Source organism: Rhinolophus sinicus, linkage group LG13, assembly GCF_036562045.2.
Source record: "Rhinolophus sinicus isolate RSC01 linkage group LG13, ASM3656204v1, whole genome shotgun sequence".
Lineage (NCBI taxonomy): Eukaryota > Metazoa > Chordata > Mammalia > Chiroptera > Rhinolophidae > Rhinolophus > Rhinolophus sinicus.
Window position 1 is genome coordinate 34,224,914 of NC_133762.1, and position 14,047 is coordinate 34,238,960.

Genomic DNA, 14,047 nt, shown 5'->3' on the forward strand with positions numbered 1-14,047 from the left:
CCACTTTTGCATCTGCCTTCCTCCATGCAATAAGAGTGGGAGGTCCTGGTCACTGCAAATGGGCCTCATGGAGCCCAGGGGCCCCAGGGGCCTGGGCAGCTGCAATCTAGGCTCACCTTTGCCAGCTTCTGGATGTGCTTCGCAAGCTGACTTCACTAGGTACAGTGCCTGGGCCCACCATCCTTTTAGGGGTCCATGAACATACATTCATTTCTTTTAAAATCAGAAGAAAAAAATGAATATTTAGACCAGAGAGTGTTTGAATATGTACTATTAATATATTCATCATTATATCAATGCAGTCATAAGCATATTTTTGATATCTTTTTTTATGGAGGAAAGGGCCCACTGAAGCAAAAATGCCCCGGGCCCACCAAAGGTACAATATGGGTCTCAATATCCCCTTCCCAGACTCAGTTTCTTCATCTGTGAAGTAGGGATGGTAAAGGTCAGCCTGACTTTTGACCTGCTGCCATCTGCCCCCAGTACCTCAGCCCCCTTTTCTGTCTTTACTAGTCACAGGGAACGAAGTGTCCCTGCATTTTCCAGCAGCTGCACCTTTGCAGTCTCTGGCCCTCTGCTTAGAATGTCATCCAGGCATCAGGTGCCACCTGCTCCAGGTGGATCTCCCTGACTTCCCAGGTAGACAAGACCCCAACTCCCCAAGGTCACAGTCACCCTTCCTGGGCTTTCTGTGTACCCTGAATCATGCTTCTTCCTCATGCTGGCTCAGGGCTTTAGCTTGCAAAACATCTTTCAGTTCTGAAATCACATTTTATTCACAGGGAACACAGAAAAGTGGGCAGAAGAAGGAGAAGTGCCTTACCCAGTGTCACACAGCAAGTGAGGATCAGAGCGAGGGGCTCGAACTTCTGTCCAGGGCTCCTCTGTTTCTTGTTTTGGCAGCAGTTTTCCCATCTGTAAAATGGGGCTTTCATGGATGCCTTGTATACAAGGCTTTTGTGGAGAATAAACAAATAAATATATGCCACACACTTATCACAAATCCTGGCATGGGACAAGTGTTGGATAAAAGGCAGCCACTGTTGTCACTGATAACATCTTATGTCATTGACAGAGTATTATTAATTAATGATTAGTTTTTCTGATTAAAAGATAAAAAGGCTTCTGAGACACCAACCTGGCCCTGGGGAATTTGGCAACTTAGCTGCCATGTCTGCGGGGACTCTGGGCCTTGCCAGACCCAGAGCTGAGGTTCCTTCCTTCTCACCCATAGCGGATGCGGTGTATCTGGACTCAGATGAGGAGCGGCGGGAGTACGTCCTAACCCAGCAGGGCTTCATCTACCAGGGTTCTGCCAAGTTCATCCAGAGCATACCTTGGAACTTTGGGCAGGTAGGGCCACACCTTGCCCCTCTCAACCATCTCAGGCCCACTGTGTGCCATGCCCTGGGTCTGGGGCAGTCAAAGCTGCAAAGGTGTGAGCAGGTCTTAGGGTCAGGACTCAAGGGCCCTGAAATGGCTGGACTTCAGAGAGGAACCAGGCCAAACCTGAGGTCACACAGCAAAGGGTTGTGCTGCCCACAATGGCAGCAGCAGCCCTGGATATTCAAAGTGGAAAAGAATCAGGAGAGTCTTTGGGAGTTGTCGGCTGACAGGTGCTCTGGGAAAGAGAAGGGGAGCATTCAAGGCCATGTATCAAAATAATAGGCAGCATTTAGAGAGTGCTTACTATGTTCTGGGCATGTGCTGAGAAGGAGCTTTAAACCATTGTCGAGATCAGTGGTTCTCAAACTTGAATATACATGAGACTCACCAGAAAAGTATGTAAAACACAGATCACTGGGTCTACCCTTAGTTTCTGATTCAGTAGGTCTGGGTGTGGCTGAGAATTTGCATTTTTAACAAGTTCCCAGGTGAGGTTAATGCTTCTGACCCAGTGTCCGTACTTTGAGAACCCCTGGTCTGGTTGTATCAATTAGCTACTGCTGAGTAACAAACAAGCCCAAACCTTAGAGACTGAAAACAATCATTTATTATTTCTCAGAAACCTCTGGGTCAGCCAGGGCATGGCTATCTAGGCTGGGCCTGGCTGACCTCAGCTGGATGGATCCTCTCTGTTCCATGTGGTTCCTCATCCTCCAGCAGGCCAGCCTGGGCTTGTTCTTCAAACCAATGCTCTGATTTCTTCTACCATCCAGCCTCCTTTAAAAATTCCTGAGAAATTACTAAAAGAAGTCATGAAGCAAGAACCATCCACCCCTGGCACCTTACCCTCCTTGTGTGTTAGTGGGTGTTGGCCTGCTGAGGTGGGGTTCACCTTGAGACATCTCCATCATCCCCTGCATCAGAGGCCGTATTCAGATATAGGGAGTCCTATCCTGGGACCACAGAAAAGTTCTCCCTATGTGATTTCGGACTCTGACCTCAGTTTCCTCATCTGAATATTGGGGGTAATCATTGTAAAACTATCTGCCCAGAAACCCTGTAGCCTGTTGTGAGATATAAATGAAATGGTACTGTGACCGGGATACATAAAATATATCCAATATTGAATTGGTTCTTATTTCCCAGGCTCTGTATTCTCCCCTGAGAAACAGAACAAAGCCAAGGCCCTCTTTCATTTGCTGAGTTCCTGCTCTGTGTCCAGGCTGCTCTGGGCCAAAGGACATGGCCCCTGCAAAGCTCCCAGAAATCATCACAATCCAGGATCATAAGACATAAAGGAAGGAAGGGAATCAGGGCAGTTCCTGGAATAGGCACGATTTGAATTGAGCTTTGAAGGAGGTGGGTGTATGGTCTACTAGGCAAAGGGACTTACATGAGCAAAAGCTCCAAGGAGGGGAAATACATGCCTAAGAAGAATGTGGTAGCTTGGGAAGCACTTATTTATATATGAAGGGGCTCCAGGAGATGAAGTGGGAGAAGTCAGCAGTGTCCAGATTGTAAACAGCCCTGAATGCGAGGCTAACGGTAATGAGGAGTCACGAAAGGATTCAAGCCAGGGAGGGCTGTTCTGCAGCCTGGAGGTCCAGTTTGGGACAAGACCACAGAGACGGGGAGCATGGGGCAGGTGGAAGTGCCTTTGAACATGACAGGTCCAAGGGAAGGTGACCAGGAGGGGGTTCTACTTTTGATAAAGATAACACTTGAGTTGCAAGGATGGAAAAGTGTGAGCCAGATGGAGAGTGGTAGGAAGAGCATTCCAAGCAAAGGAAATAGCAAGTGCAAAGACCCTGAGGCAGTGAGCCTGGGTCAGAGCAAGTGTATGTGAGAGTAGTGAGAGATGAGGTGAAAGAAGGGGTGACCACAGATCATGAAGGGCCTTTCAGGCCACAGGGGAAAGTCTCAATTTTGCTCTAATTGTAGTGGAAACAGAAGGGTAATGAGGTTAGATTTATATCTTTATAATCTACCTCAGCCCCAATCAGAGCAATGTGTGATGGTGCCGTGGGGGAGGAGGTGCCACTCATCAACCCTGCGGGGTGAGTCAGGCTCTAAGGGAAGGGGGAGATTTGGCTGAGCAGAGAGGGGAGATGGGGTGAGGGGCAGGGGCAAGGCCTGAGGTGACTCTGAGGGGATGGAAGCCCCAGGGATGCTGGGCTCCCCACTCTGTGGTCTCTACTTCAAATTCCCAGGACCCCCTAGCCAGGACCTGGGTACAAACACGCCCCTTTTCCCTTTCTCACAGTCTTTGTCCCACACTACCCCATCCTGGGCCAAGAGAAGCTGACATCACAGATGTGGGGCAGACCCAGCCTGAGCCTCCCTGTCTGGTGTGTGAGACAGTAGAGAGGTCCTACAGCTGCTGGGCTTGAAGGCAGGCTTCCTGGAGGAGGTGAACTCCCCTCATCCTCCTCTTGTTTCCTCTGACATAGTTTGAAGACGGGATCTTGGACATCTGCCTGATGCTCCTGGACGTCAACCCCAAATTCCTGAAAAACGGTGGCCGTGACTGCTCCCGCCGCGGCAACCCCGTCTACGTGGGCCGAGTGGTGAGCCGCATGGTGAGTCAGTGGCAGGACCCACCCACTCCACGGGCCCATGACAGGGCACAGTGCGGGGACCCAGGAGATAGTAAGTCTCAGCTAAGAGAGCTTGTATTTAGAAAGACATGATTTACCCAAATGAGGGTAATACCATATGATCCCTCAAAGCAATTCATTCATTCAGTCGTTCATTCATTCATTCAGCAAATATTTATCAAGTGCCGCTATGTCCTAGGCACTGGAGAAACGGCTGGTATAAGACATGTGTGGTCTCTGACCTCATAGCGCTTATGTTGTAGTGGGAGGAGACAGACATTAATCAAACTGTCACATGAATGGGTGCACTCATAAATCATGGCACAGGCACTGAAGGAAACCAGATGTCCCTAAGCTCAGTGAGGGGTGGGGGGACCTCCCCAAGGGATAATCCCTCAGCTGGTAGAATAACTAGGAGGAGAAGAGCATTGCAGGCAGAGGCTCCAGGCTGTGCAAAGACCCTGAGGAGGGACCGAATTTGGCAGGTTTGAGGAGCAGAAGTTCTGCCAAGACGGTGGGGCGGAGTGAACAAGGGGAAGCAGGGTGCCAGTGGGGCTGCAGACGTGGGCGGGGGTCAGACCACGCAGGCCTTGAGGGCCATGATCAGGACGCTGGATTATATTCTTGAGGGAATGGGAGTTTTGGGGAACTGCGCAATCTGGGCAGGGGCCAGAACTGGTCTTTGTGCGACTCGGATCACACCTTGTCTCTCCCCTGCCACCGCATAGACAAACTCACATCTCCAGCACCGCTTTCATGCCCTCTCCACCTCCTCCCTTCCCCTTCTCTGTCCTGCACCCGGCGCTCCAGTCCCAGACATCTCTGATGTACCACAGTCTCCCACACCTTGCTACCCTCGCTCCTGCTTTCCCTCCTCCCGGAACTCCCTTCCCTGCTTTCCACTACGTGCTGAACTCGTGCTCACCCTGGCACAGCCACCACCCTCTCCCCACACTGGGTCCTCCTGATGTCCCTCTGGTTGCAGGTCAACTGCAATGACGACCAGGGCGTGCTGTACGGGCGCTGGGACAACAATTACAGGGATGGTGTCAGCCCCATGTTCTGGATCGGCAGTGTGGACATCCTGAGGCGCTGGAAGAACTATGGCTGCCAGAATGTCAAGTACGGCCAGTGCTGGGTCTTTGCCGCTGTGGCCTGCACAGGTGAGCGATGTGCGGTGTGCAGGTGGGATGTGAGGAGGGCCTGGAACCTTCTCTCAGCTCTGTGAACCCTGGGAGGGGAGCACAGAGAGCACCGGAGTGGGAATCAAGAGACCCCAGGTCTGGTTCTACCTCTGTCACCAATGTACTGTGTGGCCTGGAGCCTGTGGCCGCTCCTCTCTGTTCCTTTTACCAGCAACTATCCATGATGTGGTTGTTAGGATCAAGGGATGTCATTCGGGGGGCAGTGTGAGTTCAGGGTTGAGATTATGGGCTTTGGAGCCAGGCACACCTGAGTTAAAATCCCCACGCTTCCACTCACCTGCTCTGTGACCTCGAGTATATGACTTCTTTCTGAACCTCAGTTTCCTCATATGTAAAAGGGGGGACAATAGGACCTACCTCCTAGGGTGGGCTCAGCACAGAAATTGGCCCAGTGTAGCTCTTACTAAATATGGCCTATTAATGACTTGATAAGAATAATATCATCAATGTCAAGAAAGAGAAAGCAGCGAAGGAAAGGATAAAGCAATTTAAAACCAAGGGAAGAAAATAAATTTCTATCATGAAAATTTGAGCCCAGAAAAAGGTTGAAGGTGGTTTCAGAGCTGATGATGGTGCTTATGAGAATGGGTTAGTATCATATACCCGTTGGAAACAGAATCTGGAGTCAAGGCCTGAACTCACACCCGAGCTCTGCTTCTGTGTGCCTTTGGGTAAATCACTTAACTCCTCTGAGCCTCAGTTCTATTATATATAAAATGGGCACAATCGTGCCTGTAGCCTGGGGGGGGGGGGGAGTTGTAAAGATTAAATAAGTTTACATATGTGAAATGTTTAAAATGTTTTCACGTGCACTTATATAGTGCTGCTTCTTCTTCTTCTTCTTCTTCTTCTTCTTCTTCTTCTTATTATTATTATTATTATTATTATTATTATTATTATTGGGCTCAGGAAATCTACGAGGCTTATCTCAGGTTCCCAGCTTTTCTTACTCCCAGAGAAGGAGCCCCAGCGCTGTTCTCCACACTAGCAGGCGGTGTGGAGACAGCTGGGCCCTGGTTCCCAGCTGGACTGTCTCTTCCCCATCACCACTCCGCCACAACTTTCTGCCCCCTGTGACCTCTGAATTCCTCTTTCTCATGGAAAGTCCCTTATCGTAGACTTTTCTCTCCGAGGGGCCTAACACATGTCTGCTCAGAGAACGCCATGGGTTTCCTAGAAAAACCCCGCCATCCGTGGCCTGGGTCCCCAAGCTCCCCTGGAGATGCCTTCTTCACCCTGAGCTGTGACCACTTGCAGGTTTAGCTGCAGATCTTGCCCTTGACTGTCCTCTTCCCAATGCCAGGGCTGATTCAGGGTCCTTGCAGCCTCCTCCCAGGCCTGGCGTGTAATGGAGCCCCAGAAAACTTGGTCAAACAAGGGGCCGTCTGACCCCCTTGGTCCCAGGGTTTCTTCAGGAAGCCAAATGGTGGATTGGTCCATGGACACTGGAGTCAGGCTGCCTGCTTTGATCCCAGCTCTGTCGCCAAGCCTTGGGCAAGCGAATTGCTGTCTCCAAGCCTCTGTTTCCTTACCTGTAGAATGGAGACAGTGGTGACCCACCTAATTCACAGGAAACTTGTAGGACCCGGGGATATGTCCTTTAGCACAGTCTCTGGTTCAGGTTAGGTTTGGGTTGGGGGTTTCTGAGGGCAGCTGTGACCTCAGCTGGATCCTGGAGCATTTTCTCAATGTCTGTGAGTTGGCCAACACTGACTAGACAGACATTTGCAGCGGTGGGCATTGTGACACACTTTGCTGTTCCATCCTGGGCACTGGGCAGACATGACTGCCCACACCCAGTGCCTCTCTGAATCATCACAATATCCCAACAAGCTGTTATTTTTAGCTCCTCTTAGGGGAGAAAATAGAGGCTCAGACAGGCGAAGTGGCTTGCCCAAGGTCACACAGCTGGTGAGCAGCGCAGCTGGGCTTACAACCAGATGTACTTGGTTCTGGGGCAGCTTCCTGGCCTTAGGCTGTGATGATGAGGCTTCCTGGGACACCATCCCTGGGAGAGGAGAGGTGCCTTGCTCCTTGGGCAGTGGGGACAGGAGACTGTTGGTTTGGCAGGGCATGGCCTGGGGTTGGGACCCCAGCCTTCGCTAAGGGCAGCAGTGAGTCCGGACTCAGGGCACAGGAACCAGGCAAGAGGTGGAGAGTCATGGCTGTTCCTTCCTCCCTCCTTCCTGTGCCCACACGTCTGGCCAGAATCCAGGGCCATCTGGGAGGCTCTTGCCCTGGTTGATGGGGGGAAAAGGTCACATCCCTGCCCCTCCCCCTGACTCAGAGACTCAACCTAAGTCAAAACTAAAAGTGAAACAAAAGTCCTATAGGTTACATTTAATAGGGCTCTTTTGTTTCGCTTCTTTTTATAGATATTTACTTTCTTTATCCAACCCAAACTGAGAATATGTCAGTTTTACAGTATACATTAAAAAGTACATAAAAGGGTGAGGAAGTAAAAGCACCCATAATTCCATCTGTCAGGAGCACCCAGTGCCGCCATTTGTGCAAGATACGTGCCCAGGGTTTTCCTCCTCTCAGTCTGTCGATGCCATTGATCCCGTCTCTTTTTCACCTGCCATTGCAATACCAGTCCCTTTCCTGGTTACCATTGTGCAAACTACTCTGTAAACCTCATTGTAAACTGTACTTTGGCGTGAATGCAGGGCCTGCCTCATCCACGATGGTGTCCCAACACATCTTATGACACTGCACCTGTACCCTGACCCCATTTTGTAGAAAAAGAAACAAGGCCCAGATAGATGAAGGGACTGGCCCTAGGTCACACAGCCGGAAACAGCTGGGGCTTGAATGGAAAATCTCCTGACCTCAGTTCCCTGTTCCACTGTTTGCTCCTCCCTCTGAATCTCTATCATTCCGTCACTCCTTCCCTTCCTCCCTTCTTCCAACTCTCTCGACTTCACCCACACCTTCATCCCATTTGACAAAGTGGTCTGTGCCAGGCCTGTGCTGGGCTCTGGGGATAGAAAATAAGACAGGTTTCTCACTGCTCTCGGATATTGATTAAAGAACCCCTCCCCTGCCTGTACACTGAGAATGATGGTGAATCCCTAGACTTACTATTAATGCAAATGTTGGGGCCACCTAACCCTGGTGGGGTGCCTTTCCTGGAGGGGCAACCGGCATGTGCCAATGCCCTGTGGCTGGTGGGAGGGTGAAGTGCTGGAGGAAAGGCGAGAAGGCCAGTGTGGCTGGAGCAAAGTGCAGGAGGTGGTCAGGGTCTCGACCCTGCAGGGCCCAGGGCCCACAGCTGGAGGCATGGCCTTGATCTCAAGGCCATGGGGTGCCACTGCAGGGTTAGCAGAGGAGTGTTGATGTCAGGTTTGCATTTTAGAGTCTTCTTCTGTCAGCTGTGATGTGAGGGGGGCAGAGTGAACATGGGGCGACCAGTAAGGTAGGCACCATTGTCCAGGTGAGGGGATGACACGCACCCTTACCACCTGGACAGTGGGTACAGTGCTCTCTGGGGTACATATGGGCATGTGGAGGCCCAAAGCAGGGCCGATGCCTTGAGATCCTCAGCTCACCCCCTAACCCCTCTCTCCATTGTGCCCCACCCCCACCCCAGTGCTTCGGTGCCTCGGTATCCCCACCCGCGTCGTGACCAACTATAACTCAGCCCACGACCAGAACAGCAACCTGCTCATCGAGTACTTTCGCAACGAGTTTGGGGAGATCCAGGGTAACAAGAGCGAAATGATCTGGTGAGATGAGCCCCAGGGTATGGAGTGGGGGCCAGTGGGCAGGGTCCCTGGGAGAGGAAACCTGGGAGGACTTCTCATAGGAGGTCACATTTGAGTTGGGCTTAAAAGTTCAACAATATTTGGACCAGGGGAAACAGGTCTTGGGGAGGGTTCTCCAGGCAGGGGGAACAGCATGAGCAAAGGCCAAAAGGAGGGCAAGTCAGTGCACAGTACATGAAAAAGCATTAGGGAGACTATGTCGTCAGGAGTCTGGAATGTCAGAATAGGGGGTCTGGGCTTCCCGTTATCACCAAGGCTTCACACTGGGAAAGGGACATGCTGATGAACTTGGAACAGGCAGTCTGGGGAGAGAGATTGGAGGTGGGGGTTGGGGTGTGATCCAGACAGGTGGTGATGAGAGCTAAAACATGGCAAGGCCTGTGGGCTGGAAAAGAAGAGGCAGGGCTGAGAAATTAGGAGGCCACATTGGCTAGATTTGAGGAGCCACTGAAAGGGGAGAGAGGTGGGAAAGGCGTTGAGAACGGCTCCCAGGGCAGGAGTGAGCATCTGGCTAGGGCCTACAGGGGAGCAGCGAAGAGGAGTGTCAGGGGGACATGCTGAGCTCAGCTTAGGACAAGGCAAGTGTGCATTGTCGGGGGAGGTGACTGAAAGCCTGAGTTTGAGTCCTGGCCAACATTCTGCTTCCTTTCCCGATAGGAACTTCCACTGCTGGGTAGAGTCGTGGATGACCAGGCCGGACCTACAGCCGGGGTACGAGGGGTGGCAGGCCATCGACCCCACGCCCCAAGAGAAGAGTGAAGGTGGGTACCATGGCCCCCTTACCTGGAAACTGAGGCTCACAGAGCACTCACCCAGAGTCTCTCAGCCAGACATCGCAGGGCTGGCATTCTAACCCAGGGCTGGCTCACTCCCAAGGCCATTAGCTGGTCCACACCGGCGTGCAGGGACCTCACTGGTAATTTATAATATGCTTCTTTATCGTTTAAAATTCATTCCCGCACATTGTGGAAAACATGAAATAAGGAGAAACACAAAGAAAAATATCAAATGGCATCTTTGTCCTCTCCCTTCAAAAGAAGGATTAACAGTCACACACAGTTTCCAGTAATTTCCAATTATATACTTGTTCATACATGTCTGTAGGTGAGAGAGAGAGAGAGGCAAGGAGTCAGGGCAAAATTGGTGAAGCCAAATGATTCCTTTCTCAAAATAATACTTTTAAATCCATAGACTGTAAGACCTAGGGTTACAAAGTAAATCAATTACATTGAAATATAGTTATCAAAACATTTTTCAATGCGTTTGTGATATAATAATATATCCTTTACATAACAAGATTTAGTGGTAGAATTAATAAATTTGACAACTTTGTGGTAGAGATGAGTATAAATGACATCGTCAGTTATCTGTGACAACTATAAAGGGATATGAAAGTACCTATGGTTTTTATGGGGGATGAGTCATAGTGCACTTAAGACTTTGTGTCTGCATTCACAAAGGAAGTGCTATCAAAGTACAGTCAAAATAAATGTGTAAGTTTTTTTTCCCATCCAAGTTCATGGACCTCTGAATTCTATTTGCTGCGCCTTGGGGGTCCATGGACCCTGGGTTAAGAACTCTGGCTGCACGTGGACTTTTTTGCTGGCTCTGTCACTTCTCCATATGTCATTAGCATTTCTCTATCAGGTCGTGTTCTGTGATTTGAATTTTAATTGTTACTGTGTTCCACTAAATGGATGCACTGTAATATAGCTACCCAGCCTCTAGTCCTCAACTTTTAAATATGTGACCGGTTTGAGGCAGTTGTAAACTACACTGAGTATATGTCTGGCCCTAACTGCCACTCTCCGCATGGGCAGGAAATCAGATAGACACACGGCCTTCTGAAGTGCTGGTTCCTCAGTTCCTTAGGAGGCCTTGGGATATTCTTCTGTCTTATTTATCACTTATACAACATCTAGTATATGCAAATCCTCATTGTGTAAATACAAATATCATCCCCCATGAAACTGAGGCTCGGAGAAGTGACACAACGACCCCAAGGTCACCTCGCTAATAAGAGGCAGCTGAAATTTGAACGTTAAAAGTTGGGCTTCAGAGTCTCCGTCCTTAATTCTTACCCTATGCTACCTTCCTACAAGTGAAGTCCCTAAATCAAAGGGCTGTATAGTCTCAAGATTTTTTCACCATGTGTGGTTGACCTGCAGAAGGTTTTGGAGGGTGTCACCCTCCCCTCAGCCTAGGTCTGTCTCTCCTTCCGCCAACCAGGGACGTACTGCTGCGGCCCGGTTCCAGTGCGTGCCATCAAGGAGGGGGACCTGAACACCAAGTACGATGCACCTTTTGTTTTTGCGGAGGTCAACGCCGACGTGGTGGACTGGATCCAGCAGAAGGATGGGTCCATGCACAAGTCCATCAACCGCTCCCTGGTCGTGGGGCTGAAGATCAGCACGAAGAGCGTGGGCCGCGATGAGCGGGAAGACATCACCCACAACTACAAGTACCCGGAAGGTAGGGCCATCCCGTGCTCAGAGCCTGCCACACTGCCTTGCAGATAAGAAGCCCATTTTGCCAGCCCAGTGGGCATGTGGGCATGTGTGTGTGTGTGTGTGTGTGTGTGTGTGTGTGTGTGTGTTTTATTTGGCAGCTTGCGTACAACCAGACCCGTAAGTTACTCTCCATTCTAAGAAATTCCTTAGAAACAGGCGCAAACTTACCAAGCACACTGGAAGACGGGGGTAGAGCATTGTTCCTTTTGGAAAAGAATTCTGTATTCCACCAAAGGATGCCATTTGGTTTTTAAGCCTCAGTTTTTTGGTGGGTTTGACTCCATAAAACTGAAGAGGGTAGCTGTTCCATAGGCGAGGCCTGCCACAGAAAGATTAATGATGTCCGTGTGTGTATTAACAGAGTGGGACCTTCAGCTGCAGATGGACAATGCCACACTTTTTTATGGCAACGTATGTGTACTAGAGAGGCTTGGAAATCCTGAGAGGCCATGAAGGAGAGGTTCCTGCAACTTGTGTTTAATTTTGCAGTATTTCCCATCTAGCTGAGGAAGTGAGCGTGAAGGTGAATGTGGAAGGGTTAAATGAAAGAGAAATGGACCAAGAGAAACTTAAAGATTAGATGTATTCAATCAGACACAAAGACGAGGCTTCTTTCTGTGACTGAATCAGAAAGGGGGAAATCAGTAGGGGAAAATACGACGTGGCTTATTTTTAAAACTGGACGTGAGCACATCCAACAGCCAATATAATTCTAAGCATCTACTGCATACCAAGCACAGTGGGGCTCACAGAGATGACTAAGAAACCATAGCTCCTGCCCACATCCGACCCCCTCTGACTTTCCGGCTGACTGGGGATTGGGTATTAAGTGGCCATGGTCTAGGGGAAGGATAAAACAGAAGGAAAAGATGCTTTCCATGGCCTCTATAAGGTCTAGAGCTGAGGGTTTGATAGGAGAAATAGATATGTACCTAATCGCACTTGGGAAAAAAAAATAAAAGGAGCATAGGTGAGAGGTGACTAGAACATAAAAGTGGGACAGTCATTCCTGCTGGAGAGCTCCACAGGTAGGGAGGGGAGGGAAAGAAATTCACAGAGAAGTAATCCCTGTGCAGGCGAGAAAGTTTATATTGCATCAGTGCTTACTATGCACCAAGCACTGGGTGTGACATAAAGATAAGTAAACACAGATAAATACACACAGTCTTCGTCCTCAAGCAGCTCAAGAGCGTAAGCACATAAACAGAAAACAACTTGGTGAGCTAAAAAACATGATATAGGCTATAGGCTGCTATGAAACTCCAGAAAACACTGTGATACATTCATCATGGGGAAGGAGTAGTCAAGAAGACTTCCTGGAGGAGGGGCCGTATGGGGCTGGGTCTTGAGGGATGTATAGGAGTTCACTTGTGGAAAGTCAAGAAAGTATTCTTTCCTCCCCTGGCACAAAAATGTAGAGAAGGTGCTCATTTTGGGCTGATCTGAGTCACCAGGAAAAACCAGCTTGCCCTACCCCAGTCTCCCTCTCACTGGAATAAGTTCCAGCCATGAAGAAGCTCTTTCCTATCCCCACAGGGTCCCCAGAGGAGAGGGAAGCCTTCAGGAGGGCCAACCACCTGAACAAGCTGGCTAATAAAGAGGAGGCGGGGGTGGCCATGCGGATCCGTGTGGGCCAGAGCATGACAATGGGCAGTGACTTTGACGTCTTTGCTCACATCACCAACAACACCACCGAGGACCTCACCTGCCGCCTCCTGCTCTGTGCTCGCACTGTCAGCTACAACGGGATCCTGGGCCCCGAGTGTGGCACCAACAACCTGCTCGATCTTTCCCTGGAGCCCTACTCTGGTAACGTCCTGCATTCCTGGATTACTTATTGACCGCTGATTGACATGCTAGGTCGTGCCGTGAGCGCTCAACGTGTGCAATTTACCTCACAGACACTTGCATAGCACTTATTCTGGGTCAGGCCCCATCCTAACCACTTTATATGTATCAACCCACTTAATTCTTATAACAAACGTGGGAGGTGGAATCTTGTATTGCCCCCATTTTCCAGATGAGAAGAGTAAGCCCAGGAAGGTGAAGTAACTTCCCCAAGGCCACACAGCTGGGAAGTGACAGGACTGCGACTTGAACCTATATTCTTAGCAACTATACTGTTGTGTCACTTAGTGGGGCAGCAGAGAGTCTGGTCTCCCACCCCCCAGCAGACCAAGCCGGTCTTCTGCACCGGAAGCCTGCAGGCGTGAGGAGGGCAGAGGGGTCATGAAGCTGGGAGAGGACCTGAGCGGTGCAGTGAGAACATCCTCTGAGGGTCCTGCTGGCTGTGTCACCTGGGCAGAGGGCTGCCTCCCTAAACCTCAATGTCCCCATCAGGTACATGGAAGTCATGACCTGACAATGCTGGACGATCTGGTGGGGAAGAGGCCGTGCACACAGTAGGCATTTAATACCTGGGAACTAGTATGCTAATAACCAGAACTGGTGGTGAGGCCCAGGGCAGGGAGTGTTTACAAAACTCTCTGTGTTTACAAATCTGTTGGCCCTCCCCTCTCCTCTTGCCTGTCAACCCAGAACTTTTCCTCTTTTTCGTGACCTCTGGCTTGGCCCTTGGC

The 14,047-nt window shown here is 50.1% G+C and overlaps 1 protein-coding gene across 1 annotated transcript in view; it reads left to right on the forward strand.

The window, feature by feature from the left end:
* The window catches only part of TGM2 (transglutaminase 2), a 32,324-nt gene that overhangs the window by 11,026 nt on the left and 7,251 nt on the right, over window positions 1–14,047 (forward strand). The window contains exons 4-10 of the mRNA XM_019750243.2: window positions 1,238–1,356; window positions 3,840–3,968; window positions 4,972–5,149; window positions 8,784–8,919; window positions 9,616–9,719; window positions 11,188–11,430; window positions 13,005–13,277. Of these exons, the coding sequence (XP_019605802.2) occupies window positions 1,238–1,356; window positions 3,840–3,968; window positions 4,972–5,149; window positions 8,784–8,919; window positions 9,616–9,719; window positions 11,188–11,430; window positions 13,005–13,277 (1,182 nt within the window). The remainder of the gene's footprint in view (window positions 1–1,237; window positions 1,357–3,839; window positions 3,969–4,971; window positions 5,150–8,783; window positions 8,920–9,615; window positions 9,720–11,187; window positions 11,431–13,004; window positions 13,278–14,047) is intronic.